Below are 18,593 nucleotides of genomic sequence, written 5' to 3'. Positions count from 1 at the left end.
CTTGAAGAACTATAAAGACTGCCTTATATAATCTTCAATCCAACAGTTCACACATAACTAAAATAGCCATCAGTCATTCATACCTCCTGTGGGATGAGGCTAAACCTGATTGACCATTCAGAGTGAACTATATGTTTTCGTTATTATGTGTCTGTTGCTACAACAAAAAGAAATCATGGACCATTACACATTGATGAATGCCCAAATAATGACTTCTTCTAGTTCTGACAATTTTCTCTGAAAGCCAATGCTCCATAGAAGCTGACTCTTTCTCGTTGTTTAAGTCCTACATCTCAATGCAAGTGCTTTTTACTGAAATACAAAACTTGAACACTATAACTCAAGCGTTCAGAAGGTTACTGGTAAATATACTCAACCATAGAAAATATACACCTTGCAGAAACAAATACAGTGGTTATGACATTAACTTCTTCTCTCCTCTATGGTATCCTCAGGCGCATTGATTTCCAGTCGAGTGATTGTGTAGGAATCACATAGTAATGGGAAGCTTGTTGCAGAACAGAAACTTGAATTTTTTTATCTCGATTAAGTTTGATGCAAAGAAAGAGACTGAAGAGACTGGGCATAAGCTAAACATAGGAGAAAACAATTTTTATTTTAAGCATAAACACAATCGAAGCTAAGCGGACCCAACTGCTCGGCATTTAACTCAGAATTACATGAGAACACTAAACCTGCTTAAAATAGTGGTAAATTATTTAATATATTTAAACCTCGTTTTTTTTTTTCCTGTTGAGCAAACTCTATCTTTTGCAGTTTCAGAAATAATTTTTAAATGTGTCTGTTTCCAAAACCTATCATTATCTATCTCAATATGTGCCAGAAAATAAAAGCAGTTTTATAAATCCTGTGACTCTTAAATGTGTATTAACAACAAGAGGGCTCCCAGTGACTCAACGGCAAGTTTGAGAGCTTATATCACTAAAAGTCGGGTTTCAATGTCTACGGTGGACGTAACACAAATAGTGTAGCTGCGTAGCTTTGTGTTTGAAACAAACAAAGAAAAAGAAATGATGTGGCTATGGGAGATTTACCACATTCCAATATTGTCTGCATGCTTTGATGCATAACAAACAGATAAAGACGGTAAACGATAAAGGGATACCTTTAATTAAGAGAATATGCCACACTGGTTGTAAAGTTTTGTGTACGAATGTTAAGAAAAAAAACCCTATAAAATAGCTTGATATCCACTAAATCAAACAAAAAAGTGTTTTCTGACATTTGGACTACATCACAGGAAATCTAAAAGATCTTCCTATGTGAATTGTAAAATTAAAATGAATATTATACCTTTTTAAAGTAAAATTCAAATGCTGTTTAAAAGTATGATAGAACGATATAATATTCCGACTGGCGGCCCTGCATGGCCAAGTGTGTCAAGGCGTGCGACTCGTGATCTGAGGGATGGCCCGGCATGGCCTAGCGCGTAAGGCGTGCGACTCGTAATCCGAGGGTCGTGGGTTCGCGCCCGCGTCGCGCTAAACATGCTCGCCCTCCAAGCCGTGGGGGGCGTATAATGTGACGGTCAATCCCACTATTCGTTGGTAAAAGAGTAGCCAAGAGTTGGCGGTGGGTGGTGATGACTAGCTGTCTTCCCTCTAGTCTTACACTGCTAAATTAGGGACGGCTAGCACAGATAGCCCTCGAGTAGCTTTGTGCGAAATTCCCAAAACAAACAAAAACAAACGTAATCTGAGGGTCGCGAGTCGCATCGCCGTCGCACCAAACACGCTCGCCCTCTTAGGCGTGGGGGCGTTCTAGTGTACGGTCAATCTCACTATTCGTTGGTAAAAGAGTAGTCCAAGAGTTGGCGGTGGGTGGTGATGACTAGTTGCCTTCCCTCTAGCCTTGCACTGCTAAATTAGGGACGGCTAGCACATTTAGTTCTCGAGTAGCTTCGTGCGAAATTGAAAAACAAACAAACAATCCGATTAGGGGTAATTCTTGACATTTTTTGTGAATAAGTGTGATAACGGTAAATTGAAATAAAGAGTAAACTACTTAATAATATTGTCAAATAGCATTTTACAATTTTTCATCACAATGTTGGTAATGCTGTAATTTTTGTCCCTTGGTGGGGCAGAGGTACATAGACTTACAATGTTAAAATCGGGGACTCAGTTCTCCACGAAGAATACAGCAGATAGTTCAAAGTGGCTTTGTTTTGAGACATATCAACAAAGTTGTAATTTTTGAGAGATAGAGTTTTTAAAATTATCTTCTTCTAATTTTTTATTTCACTGATGATAGCAAGACAATTTAAGTCATCTAATTTGCTCTAAGGTTAAAAGTTATAGGAAAGTCTCTAAATGTTAGTCAATTGCAGAACTATTCCAGAAGCCCCGGCATGGCCAGATGGCTAAGGCGCTTGACTCGTAATCTGAGAGTGGCTGGTTCAAATCCCTGTCATACCCAGTATGCTCGACCTTTCAGCCGTGAGAGTGTTATAATGTAACAATCAATCCCACTATTCGTTGGTAAAAGAGTAGCCTAAGAGTTGGCGGTAGGTGGTGATGACTAGCTACCTTCCCTCTAGTCTTACACTGGTAAATTAGGGACGACTAGCGCAGATAGCCCTTGTGTAACTTTGCGCGAAATTCAAAACAATCAATCAAGTCTTAAGGCATTTTATTACGTACGTAACCATTTATTATTATTATTATTTTAACATGGAGAAAGTAATCTTTTTCACAACTAATCGAATGTCGACGATCCGTTAACTGATATATTGTCGAAGATAGTATACGTCATAACAAATAAAATCATGGACGTTTCCTAAAAAAATTTAACACATTGCTGGTAAAAACTATAATTTAAACAAATATCTCTTCAGTTACAACAATTCAATTGCCACCAACGATAGTGAGAAAGCTGAACTTTTTGTCTTTGGCGTTGGCTATTTGCATAACTTATAAGGTAATTTTATTTCCAGTTGCATTGCGCATGACAGGAAAGTGATCTGGATAGATTAAATCGTATTACTTGTCAGTCGTCGTTAAAAAAAGTGAAAGTTTCAGAAAATCGTTTACAAATTGTTTGTGAACATGTTTATTCAGCAACATATTTTACCTAGTTAGTGATGGGATTTATTTTGAGTGCTTTATGATACATGCCTGAAATGGCTACTAGCAATAGTATATCTAGAAGAAATCCTCAAGATGACTATGAACTTATTCAACGAATTGGAAGTGGAACTTACGGTGATGTTTACAAGGTTGGTTACTTTTGTTAGGTTTAGCTAAAACATTCTTGCACAGTGTCTCATAATTTATATTGATGCTTGGGTACGAAGACCAAAATAAAAGAAAATTTGTTAGTAGTAAAACTATGTATATATTTATAAATTATAATACTTTTTTTTTGTTACGAATACGACGGTTCTTCAAAAGTTCTGTAGTGTTGGCGGGTAAATCTTGAAGAAAAAAGTATAATTTCTAAAAACTAAACATTTGGGTTCGTTTTTAAATAATTTGTTATACAGCTTAGGACGTTGATTAGTTGGTTAATATAAAGTTGTAAGTTAATACTTAATTGGTAGTAGCATTAATAAGGGTTTTGTTGGACTGGACCCCATTAATAAAAACTGTTTGCCGTTTTCTTTTCTCTCGTCTATTATTTTGTAAAAGCTAAAAATTGGAGATTATTTGATAAGATCTAGTCCTTTAATTACTATCAAAATTATTATTTGTCTGTATACAAGCTACAACTTACCAGTTACAAGTATGTAATAATAAGCCTAATCTCACAAGTAATAGCTTTTCATAAGAGATTTCACTTGGTTATTTGCTTGTGAGTTGGGAGTCCCAGATAATTATAGTTCCCTGCAATGTAAGTACGTGTATATAGATACAAATATATAAATATCTCGTAAACAAAATATGAACTGTTGTAGGTCAAACAAGTTAAAAATATCTACAGTACCAATATAAGCTGAGTTTGCATGATTTCTTTCAAGACTGTCATTCTGTCAGTAGTTGTAAATTGGTTCTGTCAGTTGGCCACAACTAGCAAATAAATGTTAAAACCACAAATGGGATGTCTATTGAAATTGGCTGGGTCAATAAGGATTAGTAATCTATTAAATGATAGCTTTTGTCATACTTTACTTTGGTCTTGTAGTTTCATTGGATCCAAAAGTATTTATTATTTGAAAATGCACATACAAAACTTTAGAAACTCATAATTATTTTTAGCCAATGGATGCGTACAATCAAAGCCATGTAACAAACTTTGGTGTGTATTACATAATGCATAAACGGATACATAGATACATCTGTCCATTTTGAACAGCATGTCAAAAAATGATGAATGGTGTTTGTAAACAGACTATATGTTGATCTAGCAATAACTTTTTTACATCATATCATATCAGGCATAAACAGCCACTATGCTGTCTTGACAGTAGTTTGATGTACATCATATTGTTAGGTGTTGCTACAGCAAAAGAATGTGTGCTACAGTAGCCTGTGATAAAAGTGATGTGAAGTGAATGATGTAAAAATTACATTACAACATGATGTAGAATAGGTGAAGTTTATTGGTGGTAATAACATCTATCTTTCAATTATAGTATTTCAAGTTTATAACCAATGTGATTACAAAATCTCACCAATACTTTTTGTAGATTTAGCTCCTGCATCATTTTTAACATTCATTCTATTTTTCAGGAATTTTTCACTCTGCTTTCATTTCAAACTCTTGTAAATTGTTAACTTGTACTGCTGCTAGTTGTAGCCCATACTGTTAGATACAGTGTTAGGAAAAAATAACTGTCTTAGCCTATCTAAATCTTAGTTGTTTTTGTTATCATTCTTTTCTCAAGAGTTCTCAGTCTGTTTCCATAAAATAACTTGTCATTGGGAATATCATAGTAGCCCTCCTCTGAACCATTTTTAGTAAGTCAAGTGTTTTCTTTTTTAGTAGTTAATAAGATGAAACTTTACACATAATTGAAGTATCTCAATCAGTTATTTATATAGTGAAATAATTCTCTCTTTTCTCTTGTAATAAGTGTTTATCAACAGATCCTGAAATTCTTTGACTTCACTACAAGAAACAGAGCATTACTTCAGTGGCTTGAGTGAACTATTGCTACTATGATAAGATATCTTTATTCAGTTAAGGAATTGTGTATCCATCTATTTTAAAATGTGGTCCAAATTATTATAACTTTGTACTTACTATAATTAAAGGTCATGAGTAATATTTTTTTTAATATAACAATGGAAGCAGTCTTATTCATTGATATGTTAAACATCTTCAATACAGGTAGCATTGTTTCTGATTATTTCCACTTTTATATCATTTATGTAAATAAGATAAAGCCAAGGCTAAACATTGGTCCTTAGGCACTTCACTTGTAACAAGAGTTTAGTTGGACTGAACATTTTTCAATAACAATTTTGATTTCTTTTATTCGTTATTTTGTAAAAGTAATTATTTGTGATTTAATTAAAAGAATACAAAGTTTAGTCCTCATAATAGTAGTAAAAATGTTGTATTTTTCTATGAGCTCCATGCACCAGTTCCATGTTAATTATAAGCCTAACTTTACAGTTAAATAGCTACTTAGTAAAAACTTTTTGTTTATTTTTAGTAGGTACAGTACTACTCATATTTCTAGTATTTCAGTGAAAATACAAACTTTAAAAATTTTACAGCTGTGAGCTAACTATATGTAACTAACTGACTTGGTAATCAGTGAATGACTTCTGATGATCCTTTACTACCATGACAACTTTCATGTTTGGTCTGTGTGTAATCTACATTAGCATTGACTTACTCTACTCAAAGTACTACAAGACTATACCTAACTCATTTCTAACATTTATCTCTGGTACCAGTAAATTGTATGGTATAGCCTGTCCACAGAGAACTGCTCAATACATGGTACTAACCCATATTTATCTTATTCTGCAATTAAGCATTTATACATCACTGCTTCTGATGTCTCCTGTTTGCAATACTTTAAATAATGCTAGAATGTAAATCAACAATAAATGTCCTATATGTTTGTATACCACAACTTGTGAATGTGATCTGGTTGCAATACTTTAAATTAGACATGTGCAACATATGGCCCATGATAAGTTCTTAAAATATAATTGAATGCAAAGGATGTTTTCAATTTTGCTTTATGGTGTGATGAACCTGCAAGTACATTTAAAAAATTGGTATTTGACCCAAGCCCTAGAGAAAGTTGCACATGCTTGCTTCAAATGCTACAACGTAAGATAGTCAACAGTAAATGCTTCTTATATTTATACACCACTGCTTGTGGTTGCAATGTATTTACCATATTTTAAATGATTCTACAACACACATCAATCAACTGTGATGAACACCTTGGACATTTATGCACTTTTTACTTGTAGTATACTTGCAATACTTTAAATGATGCTGCACCACAAGCTAATCAATAGTGAATACCTTGTACGTTCACTGTCGTATTAGTTTGAGTTGCATCATAGTTTAGGCTTTCAGGCATAATATTAGTGTAAAATGTAAATAATTTATTTTCAACATAGTTATGTGTGTTTAATGTAATATCTATTTAATAATATGGTAATAGATGTCATGTAGTGGTCATGTGCCAACAGATACTTGTATCTGAAGGCAAAAATAATGCCAACTTCATTCCTCACAAACGTTAACATTTATGCCTAACACATTTTTGTACTTTCAAGTTAATTTCTAAACTTCAATAAAAATGTAATATTAGCCATTTTAATATATCCTAGCATTAAAGTTGCACAGTTAATGGATTTTGCCAAGTGATTAATTATCTGGCTCATTAATTGTTTATTTTCATGGCATAGCTATAAAAAGGCATAAAGAAAACTATATTCTAAATTGAGTAAATAAAACTAGTAATATCACAAATTAGGTTTCAGTATCTGCTGTGGACAGAGTAATGTATAACCCATTGTACTGCTTTGCATTAACAACAAAAATGACAATAATTCAATTACTTGAATGGTTGGAATAATTGATAGTAGTAATGATGGAAGAGTATATTTTTTATTTATTTTTGTGGCCATAGTTAAGTCAGTTAAACTTGAATCAACTGAGAATAATATTATTAAAAAGTCATAATGGCAATATTTCAGTTACTAGATACTTAGAATAGTCAAAACCAGCAATCATCACAAATGGTTTGTTTGCAATAGTGATTTATTTTTCTGAAATTGATTTAATTGTGATTTTTCTTACTGGATACTTTGAATAATCATTGGCAGTAATAATTGCAGGTTGTAGTTTTATCTTTATTACATTTAATTAGTATAATAATAGTTTCAATTAGTCTATTGTGTTTAGCATCAGTTTATTGTGTATCTCAACATTTTGCAGCTACATTTAAAATGTAGTTAAACATTATCATCAGTATGTGTAGGTAACATTGCTATCAGAACATAGTTTACAGTTCAAGTTTTCCTACTGATTTAGTTTTAATTTGTTAATTTCAAAATAAAACATTAAAAAAATTCTATCTTCACTTGTGGTGTTCTTTAATTTTAGATCTTATATCTTCAGTAATGTAGCTTTTGCAGTGTCTAGTTAAAATAATCACAACCTATAAATGATGATAACATCAAATGTACTATTTCAGTATCATTACTTCTCCAGTTGCTGAGATAATAATGTTTTCAGCCCATGAAAGTAGGCTTGCTCACCTGTCATTAACAAAACAGTTTTCAGAACTGGTTCTTATTTGAAACTCTGTGTTTTAACCAGTAGAAATATCCTTTCTTTTTTTTTGATATTTTAAGTTTATAATCATCTTTTTAATTTTGGTATTGGAGTGGAAGCAACTGAGTAATGTTATTGCTTATATTAGTAGTGTGTGCTAACAGTGTTGCAGTTTCTAGTGTACATGCAGGCTAATGATCTAAGAAAGGGTTGGTCAGAAGAACATGTTAAGCATAAGGCATTCGTAAAAGATGACTGTAATTCATAGATATTAGCAAACGTTAACTGTGTAGATGAACTTATAAGTAGCTAAGAAATAATTACTGGGCATAGAGAGCATGTAAGGACAAACAGTAAGATAGCTTTTATGTGGGAGGTAATAATCAATTTGTAATTTCTTTTGTACTTTTATGAAGATTGACCAGAAATTAAGTTAGAAAAAATCTTAAAGGAATCAAAATATGTTAACACTCACTCTGGGCTTGGTCGGTTTGACCAAGTTCATAACTCCAAATTGACCATGAGAGAAAATTCATTCTTTAACTTTAATTTATTTTCATGAAATTTGGCACTCTTTCAATAAAGATTACTGGTCTCTTGTACAGACAAGATCAGATTGTGCAAATAAATATTGTTATTGAATATTTGTTCATGACTATATAGTTAGTGTTAACTGCACTGAGTAGTGTTTTTCTGTAGAAATACTTTTATCTGTTATTTTTTCTACTCCAACTATACATATGTTTCATATAGCTGATCTTGTAATCATCATTTAAACTAAACTAAAATTACTAGAATGTCTTCAAATTACAATAATAATAATAAAATAATGCTCTTTATCATAAATAGTTTAAAGCTTATTATAATACATGTTTTTGTACTTAAATTGTGTTTTTATCGCCTTTTGATCTTTGTCTAACTTATAATAATCACACCATACACAAGTTGTAAATTACTCAAAACATGTAACTCAAGTTATTGTATTATGTAATACATGAGCTTGTGATGAGCATACTTTTTAAGAATTGTAATTATTCTTCTATTAGATTACCTAAACTAATCTTATTGAACTTCAGTTTCAATTTTTTTTTTGCATTTTAATTATTTTATAATGGTAAATAAAGAATAAACATAAATATATTGATAGTTATTGGAGAGATACAGGTAAGTAGATACCTGTGTTTTTTTATGGGACAAGATTCGAAATGGCAGAATAATTCTGTCCCCCTTTCGATCTTTCTCTCTGATGGCCAGGAAGTGGCTGATGCCTGGAGCATTACCTATACTCTCTGTGAAAGCTTTTGCCAGGTATCCAGCACTTCTGCTTCATCTTCCACCTTCTTGGCTATCAAGACTCGGGCAGCTCAATCGCCTCTTTTCTTTCAGGATGATGAATGATTATATGACTTTATATAATTGCCCCTTTATACTCTTTTACAGGAGTTTGTAGCTCTTCATGGCTGTGTTTTGAGTCTCACTCTTTTCAGTATATGTGCCATCACTGAACAATTCCTTCTTACTGTTCCAAATGGGCTCTATGTTGATGACTTTCACACCTCATGTCAATCTTTACTTTTTGCTTTGAAACTTCGATTCTTACCACAACGTCCCACCTGGAGTTGTGTTTTCCTTCTTCAGTGGGCCATGCTTTTTCAGAACAGATGGTCAGCCATTGTTCCTTTTGGTCTTCATATCCAGGAGCAGTTGGATGAATTGGATCTATCCTTGGATAACATTTGTTGTATCCACTGGTCAGCACATCCCACCATTGCTTATTACAATCCCCAGATTTGACCTTTTCTTTAAGTCATTTGAGAAAAATGGATACTCTTGACTGGAAGTACTGTCTTTTATTTGCTGAACATCTTTTGAACCATCCTTCCATTCCCATTTATACAGATGGTTCAAAATCAGGTGAATCTGTAGGCTCTGCCATGGTTTGTTGTGTTTTTGTGGTTGAGCACAGAATCCCCTCTACAGTTTGTGTTCACTGCTGAGCCGTATGCCATTTCTCTTGCCCTGGATCACGTAGAAGCTAAACAGTATTTGAATTGCACTATTTATACTGACTCACTTACTTCTCTACTGGCCCTAAAATTACTTCAAGTTAATTCTCACCCTGTTCTTACCGATATTTAAAACCAACCATCCCACTTCTCTTTTACATCTACTATTATCCAGTTCTTCTGGATACCAGGCCACATTGGTATTCACAGGAATAAGCTCACTGACACCACAGCGAAGTCTGTCTGCTGTACTACTATCACTGCTGTGCCTGTTCCATACATGGACTATGGTCCTATATTCAAGGCTCGGCTCTGTGCCAGTTGGCAATTGACATGGAGTGAGCAATGTGAAAACGGGCTTTTCCAAATAAAACCCTCTATTGGACTTTGGCTGTCTTGTTTCCATAAGGATTAGAATGAAGTTGTCTTAACTAGACTACACATTGGTCACAGTTTTTTAACTCGTCACTTTCCTTTATCTGGGACTGTTGAACAAATGTGATGTCTGTGTGACACTCGGATTGCAATAAGCCACATTTTACTCTCTTGTCATCATTTCGACTCTTAACAATGGCACCATGCTAGACGTTTTATTATAAGGTTTATCCATAACATTGAACAATGTCATTGGTGATGCTGATACTTTCCATCTTGCAAATTTTTAGTTTTTTAAGGCTCTTGACCTTTTTAATGCTCTAGGTTTTTAATTCATGAATTAGACTTTTTTTTTTATTATGATTCCCTTTTACGAATCAAAGTATATACATATATTTCTATATGAAATTAGAAAATGGCCGTAAGGTCAAATAACTTAAAACCAGGACTGGAAAGGCTAACTTCAGCTGACTAATGCTGATGTTTTAACTTGCCCATTAGTCATCCTGGTAAGTTATAATAATTAAAATTATGCTACAGAAAATGCTTTAAAACTGTACTTTTTCTCTTACTGTTGTAAACTAGATATAAAAATTAAATTTAACACTATTTAAGTTTTTAATTAAAAAATGAAAGTTTTATTTTACCTTGATTCCTTTTTATGAATTTTACTTTATTTTTAACTTTTTATCGGATGTTTGGTGCAGATAGCCTTGTTGCTTTGTGCCATAAAACGCCAAACCAACCAACTGATCATTTAAAATACTTTCTAGCTTTCACAGCATTCTTCAATAAAATAAGGCTTTTCTTGTAAAAGAACAAAAACTAGAGCACCTAGAGATGCAGTAGTTCAATTGGTTAACTTTTTGTTGTAGTTTACTAACTTTCAAAACTAAATGAACTAGAAACCTAAAGAGGTATGCTAATCTGTAATGTCCTGTGACTTTAAGATTTATAGTTTTTTGCCCTTTCCTGATCTCTCCATTCTTTACTTTGAAAATGATTAAATTACCTTGGAGAAACATTTTATAAGTTTCTAGGATTTGACACCTGATGACCTTAAAAATCATAAACAAATTTGAGGCATCTCTGTTCACTTACCAGTAGTATCCAACTTGAATAAAGATGTGTTATACATAGAAATATTGAGTACTTTGTGAAATTTTTAGCATTTGTCCTCTCATGATTCCAAATGACCTTTGACCTAAGAATTGTATACAATTTTTATGCATCTCTCTCTGTTATTTAATCCAACTTTGATCATACAAAACACTTGGGAGGAGAAGTTTAAAAAACCCAATTTTTTACCAACAAAATTCAACTCCAGCATAGCTGACTACTTAACTGAGATTGACAAAAATCAATTGCATGCTCTGTAAACAGTAGCCCTTTGAAAATATTGTTGGACAGATAAGAAAATAGAAGGATCTATAAGGTCAACATTCTATTTCAGGACACTACTACTAGTATTTTTTTTGGTAATTTCTAAAGTAGGCTAGTGCTAATAAACAGTAAACTAGGCCAACACCATAATATACCATATGGTCATAACCTGTAAACCCTATGTCGTTACACGTTACCTTGTTCAACTTTCTACTTGTAATTCAGTAATATTAACTCTAGTTAGTTAATGTTGTAGGCCTAAGCCTTTGGTGGGTTTAACATTTATCAAGCTAAATTACCATCATTTTCTAAAACACTAGGATATAATCTACATACTCATCAATGAGGGAGTGGGATAATATTCCAATTTCTGACCCTCGTGGGAAAATGTTTCAAGACCCTGCATTCTTTCTATTAGCTGGTTCCTTTATCAGCATTTTTACTATAAAGAGTATTTAGTGTTGTGCACTTCACTCTGACCAATATATTTACTTACTGATTTTGATAGTCATGTATTGCTGTCATCGTGAAACTTTGTGTAAGCTCTGCTGGTTGGTTGTGTGAGCATCAGTTTGAATTATTTGCTGCTACTAAAAGCCTGTGGTATAACTCAACAAAGTGCACAAATATTTTACTGTAAATAAAAGCAAAATCTTCCCTCACTTTGTTGCATGCATTTTGAGATATCATTAGTAACAAGATAGTTCTTTAGGCTGAAAGTTCAATGTTTGTGATCCCTAATAGTATTCTCATTTATTGCAGTACACATTACAAATTTATATCATGAGGACATGATAGCCAAGTGGATACGAAAAGGTTGCCATCTCAGCTGTAGATTTTAGTGATTTTCTGAGGGCATCATAGTCATTTTGAAAAATATGGAAGTGGTTGTTGCCATGGCTGCTGTAAATTACCTGCCCTTACAGAATCAAACATTTGTTTTCAGAGCTTGCATGATGGTGTTTTTCTTTGCATCAGAGAATTTCTTCATGTGCTCCTTGACCACCAGAAGAAGGTATTACTTTTGGTCCTTGTTTACAGTATGAAGCAAGTTGTATTCTTCAATGGAGACCACACTGCATTTTGTGGTGTCAAGGATGATCCATAGCTGTTTACATGTTTTTTGTTTTTCTTGCTCTTCATCACAGCCAACAGCCTTTTTTTTTTTTTTTAACTTTTCCAGGGATTTGGTCTTTCTCTCCAAGTTGTACTCTTTAACCCCATCACCATGGGTATCCTTTACTATGTATGATAGGCTTTTTGTAAAGCAGTTACATTTTGGACAATAGGTTTTTTAATGTTAAAACTTCATAGTTTTGTACAGTTGAAAATAAATTTCATTTTATCCATAAATCACTCTAAATAAATGTAAAATAAATAACTATTGATTTCTAAACTATTTTTGAGTTAAAATTGTTGAAATAGAATTGATGTACAAAGTCGACTTAAATTTATTTAAAAAACTTTATAAAATGATAAATATGTGAACAGCCACAGAAAATATCTTCAGACTTCACGATTATTTAGAATAAAGTAGTATTTTAACCATAAACTATGTACATAAAAAGGTATCATAAAACAAGTTATGCAGCTTTGTTGTTTCTAAATGTTAAATACTGAAAGAGTTATTTTTTTGTTAGTTATGTGTTGAACTATACCTTTTTCCAAATATGTTATTTCAGACAATTTGGTATTCACATGCTCATAAGTGCAATAGTATTGGAGCTTTAACTGTATTTATAACTAAGCACTTAAATGCTTCATAAATAACCGAGAGCCATTACTTGTTACATTATTACTTAATTTTTGGATATTCTTCATATTGTATGTGTTTGAAATCAACATGAAAATTAGAGTAACATCAATTTATTTTGTAAAATAATGCTTTTACTACCACAACTTAATCCTTCAAACTGAAACCCTTCATGGAATGAATAAAGAATAAAACCAGAAAATTTGATTAATATAGCATTATGTTAGTGAGTAACATTACTGCACTTTCCATGTCAGCTCTGGTATTGTTTTATTTTTTATAGTGACGATATTATAAGTTTTAAAATTTAGTTGTTGTAACACTGAAGGACTTCCACAGTAATATAATATTTTTGGATAAATAAATGTTGACCACTATTTTTATGCAACTTAACTAAGTTAAAGTTAAAATAACATTAATATATTCTGTAAATGATTAACTTGTATGGATTAAATTTCACTCAATTCAAAGCTTTTTTTTTTTATAGCAATACTGTTTTGTGTTATTAATAGATTTAATCTTAATTTCAAGTAACACGTTTAGCTTAGGTCAGGGGTCACCAAACTTTTTTTCACAGGGGGCCACATTACTTGGGGAATGAGAAGCGTGGGCTGCATGATCATTATGTTCAATACTCATAAGCTAGAACGAAAGCTTTCTGTAAAAGACCTAACAGAAGGTTAGGATGCCACATTAGCCATGTGGGAATCGCATACACACACACACACACACACACACAAACACAAACAGAAATACAGAAATGCAACAACATTTTTATTTACCAAAAGGTTATCAAAGAAGGTGACATTAGCAAAAACAATTGTCACATTGCACATAGTGAACAAATATCTGAATTTAGTTAGTGAGATTTATGAAATTGTCATTTGGCTTTCAAAATATCTTCAATGCTGCATTCAATCATTAGAATTGCTTTCAAATGTTTATCAGTCAACCTTGATCAATGTACCAACGTCACATATTTCACTTTTGAAAATGCTTGTTCAGAGACATAAGTTGTTCTGAACACAGATGCCATATCAGATGCAAACTGCTTCAGCTTTGGAAAATCATCTTCAGGTATGCAGCTGTAAAATTCAATAAGTTGCCCCTCTCTTTGTTTTGCTTTCAACAAGTAATTTACTTGCAAATCGATGACCTCCAGCTGAAATTCCACTGGCGCGTCATCAGTGACACAATCAAAAGGTTTCTGAAAAAGGAGAATGTCACTTTTGATTCTGTCGAGATCCGAAAATCTCTCTAAAAATGCTTATTTAAATCACCAATAATCTTTTTCCGAAACTCCAGGTTGACATCTTCTGTGATTCCAGCATGAAACTCATTGAAACACTGAAAATGAGAGAGGTTTCCTCCTTCCAAATGTGCTTCAAACAATGACAGCTTTCCTCAAAATCCTTTAATCCTTTAAAATCCTTAAATCCTAAATCCTTTAACAGACAAGGTTATTCTTCCCCTGAAGTTTCCAGTTTAATTCATTCATGTGGGATATGATGTCAGCGAAAAATGACAACTTTGACAACCAGGTTGGATCCGACAGAAGTGGATCAGCTCTTTATTTCTCTAATAAATCGGAGATGCCAACTATTTCAAATGACTGAGCATAATGATTGTAGACAGAGCCCTTTATCATTTGCAACTACTAGACCTGACCAATGTCTCTAAGCTGTTTATTATTATATCATTATTATTATTATTTATTACTGCTTTAGATTGCTCATTTATGACTGTTTTGTGTATTTAATAAATTAAAAAAATTCTTTTGAAATTCTTTTTCATATTCTGAATTCTTACTATCTGTATTATTTTTGTCTTCACCTCAGTCTTTTGTTGGTGAGATGCCGATTTTGAATGTCTGGAACAATCATTTATTCCGCCATGTGCCACAGAAAATTCGATGTGACAAACTGTACAAAACGCATGATTGTCACTGACTTTTGATACAATGACCAGATATTTTGCACTATACTCTTTCCTAAATTTTTGATTCACAGTTTTAGTCCTTTTAGATTTGTCAGAAACAAGACAATCTGTTGATCGAGGCCTCTTTTTTTTCCATTTTGTGAATGATTGCATTGGTGTTTCTATGCCACTTAGAAAACGAGAAATACCCATCTACGCTAGCGCTGATTGGCTGACAAGCACTGATGACGTAACTGGATTCCCTCACGTACCTAGTATGGAGAAACACTGCACTCAAATTATTGGTAGACGTCAGAGATACAAATATTTTTTTATTATTTCAAGCACAAACATGATTATCGCAAGTAGCCATTTGGACTATGTCTTTTATTTATTAAAATCTATTTGTATCTCACTAGAAATTTTCTTTTCACCCCTTTCAAGCTCTAAGGGAATAATTTATCACTATTTAATAGGCCTATATAATAATTTGGGAGTTGCAACAAGTCGTAATATTTGTCTGTGTGAGCATATAGTTGTAATGTATACACCAAAATCATAATGATTATTCTCAAATCGTAATGGTTGGCATCTCTGAAGAAATATATCTATTTCTCTTCTCAGCTGAGCCACCTCACTTCCGTGTGATAAGGCAAGTCGCAGAAATACAAATCAATTTCTTTAAGAAATGTCTTGAACTGGCAATGATTAAGTGCATGACTCCAAATTAAGTTCACTGTAGAAATGACTGGTTTCAGTACTCAAGAAATATCTAAGTATTTTCCACAGAGTGCTTGATGATGTATGATGCAGTGTATGAACACAGTGCTTTGGAGTTGAAGATCTTCCAACTGTTTCCTGATCAGACCCTTCTTTACTCAAGCCATGTTTTCTTCCTCCATCAACTGTTACATCTCTAAACTGATTCCACTGAAGGTTATAGTCTTGCAAAGTTTTATGCACTTCCATGAAAATGTCTTCTCCAGTTGTTCTTCCATGCATACTGCAAACTGATGCCAACTCTTCCGTGATCTGAAAGTCCAAATTAACACCACGAATGAACACGAAGTTGTGACGTACTCGAGAGATCAACAGACTCGTCCAGTGCCAGAGAATACCACAGGAAGTGTCTAGCTTTTTGACATATCTGTAATGCGATGTTCTCTCCAAGTTCTTCTGAAGTTGCTGAAAGGCTGATACTTTCAAAGAAATTGGCTTTTTCAGGACACAACTCATTTGCTGCTTCCATCATACACCCTTTGATGAAGATGCCATCAGTAAAAGGTTTTCATTGCTCTGCCATCCTATGCACTATTTTGTAACTTGTACAAGTGGCAGATTCATTTTCAGCAAACTTTCTCATGAAGAGATTCTTTTGAGATTCAAAAACACGTTTCATGGATTCAAATTTTCTCATAATGGAACTTTCCTGAAAATTTCAAATATGTTGATAGATGTTTTGTTTCATAGTGACACCGAAGATCATACTCTTTCAAAACGACAACACTTTCGGTGCATATCACACAAGTGTAACTATAATTTGTTAATAATTCATTCTTACATTTAATTATATATTGCTTATAATAAATAGAAACTCAAAGGTTTTCATCTGTCAAATGATGTGTTGTATAATGTTATGTTCTGAACAGTTAAATGTTAGTTTCACTCATAGTAGGAACAGCTTTCTCATGAGAAAGTTAATGGGTAGCTTGGATAAATTTGTAATGACTGTTGTTTCAGAGTTAGGAAGCCAGAAAAGTTTTGAGAGGAAGGAGTTTGTCTGCTTTTTGCTTGTTCTTAGTCTATATTGTTTAGAGCATTATTTAATTAAATAAAAATTAATTTCAATGCTATAAGTAGTATTATAAAAACAAAATTAGTATTAATTCTCATCAGCAATGAAGAGCAAGAAAAAAGATTTTATAAGTATTTTGTTTTATTTTTCATGTTTATTTTTATGTACAATTATAAAAGGAAATAATGTAAAAGTAATGATATTTTGAGGTTAAGATGAGGTTAACTAAAATAAATAATAGTAAAATAATGTTTCACATGGCATGCATGGAAACTGCTTCTACTAATTGTAGTTGTTTCTGGGTAATATAATTTGATAGGGTAATGTGAGCTGCACCATTCATTTATGGCATGATCCCTGAATGACTTACTACATGGTTGCTTGTAGACAGTAATTACTCATGGTTGAAAGGGCAATAAAGCAATAAATTTTAGTTTTAAATATATGTGAAGTATTACAGACTCCAAGATAATTAGGATAAACAAATGTGGTTTTATATTAGATGAAGTCTTTGTAGAGAAAAAATGTAATTTAGATTTTTTTTGGTCATGTGAGGTTGGTCAGGCTTAACGTTCCTGTTTTGAGTTAGGTTGGAGTAAAACTACTAAGTTTTATTGAAAAAAAAAAATTTTTTTTACTTCAACATGAAACTTACTTTGCAGATCTTTTTATTTTATTAAAACTACTTCACTACAAATTAAGTTGTGTTTTTAATGTTAAAAAGACTTGTAATATCAAGTGAAATATCGCTATATTTTGTTAAGATAAATGTACTATATTGAAGTTAAAGTTTTAAATCTATGAAGAGGTCACATTGTTGGTTAGGTAGACTGATTTTGTGTTGAAAGAGTTAAGGGATTACACAAACAATATTAGAGATTTTTGTGATGAATAGTTTTTCTAATCGGGACACAAATTATTTCGTGCTCGGACTAGTAATGAAACAGATGCTGTTTTAACAAACAATCTTTAGTAAATATAATTCATTAACAAATTTTGATTTTTTTTTATGTACAGAAGACTTGGAATCATTACTAAAAGACTACATTTTGTGAATATACGTGCTTTGTGAGCAATTGGGTATACAAACTTGTGTATTTTATACTGAGCCTGTTGTGAAAGGGTTAACTAATCTGAAAAGCAACTTGATCATTTCTTGAACACCACAGTCAAACAAGTGCAAACATTTTGTACCTGCTCATCTCAAATGTTACCATTTGTTCTAAAAAAAGGAGTCTTGCATTATATTTTTATGACAGAAAGAATAAATATATCTTGCATGTACATGCAGAGTTCAGTGTGTTTTTCACCTCCAAGCCTGTTGGGTTTGTCTCATCAAATTTTGTATATAAGCACTATGAACTGTGGGGAATTCCCTAAGGGTTTAAAAATTGATCTTAATACTATTTATCTTTTGCAAAGCCTGTTGTTTAATTTCTCCCTGCCTGTTGAATCAATCTCAAACAATCTTGGCAGGTTGATGCTTTAGACCAGGGGGTTAGCAACCTCTTTCCACACAGGAGCCAGAGGCCATGTCTGTGAATGGATGGAGAGCTACATTAATCTCTTACGCTAATAAATGAAGGTAATAATAAAAACACAATGAACTATGAATAATGTTTATTTTATGTAAGTAATGTTCATGTCGTAA

The 18,593-nt window shown here is 32.8% G+C and overlaps 1 protein-coding gene across 11 annotated transcripts in view; it reads left to right on the top strand.

Moving 5' to 3' along the window:
- The first annotated feature begins 2,958 nt into the window (after positions 1-2,958).
- The window catches only part of LOC143222803 (mitogen-activated protein kinase kinase kinase kinase 3-like), a 131,065-nt gene continuing 115,430 nt past the window's right edge, over positions 2,959-18,593 (top strand). For all 11 annotated transcript variants that reach the window (XM_076449859.1, XM_076449858.1, XM_076449854.1 and 8 more), the window contains exon 1: positions 2,959-3,238. In XM_076449859.1, coding sequence (XP_076305974.1) covers positions 3,134-3,238 — 105 coding nt within the window. In that variant the 5' untranslated portion in view covers positions 2,959-3,133. The remainder of the gene's footprint in view (positions 3,239-18,593) is intronic.

This window comes from Tachypleus tridentatus, chromosome 8 (assembly GCF_004210375.1).
Source record: "Tachypleus tridentatus isolate NWPU-2018 chromosome 8, ASM421037v1, whole genome shotgun sequence".
Classification (NCBI taxonomy): domain Eukaryota; kingdom Metazoa; phylum Arthropoda; class Merostomata; order Xiphosura; family Limulidae; genus Tachypleus; species Tachypleus tridentatus.
This window is presented reverse-complemented; position numbering and strand designations above follow the sequence as displayed.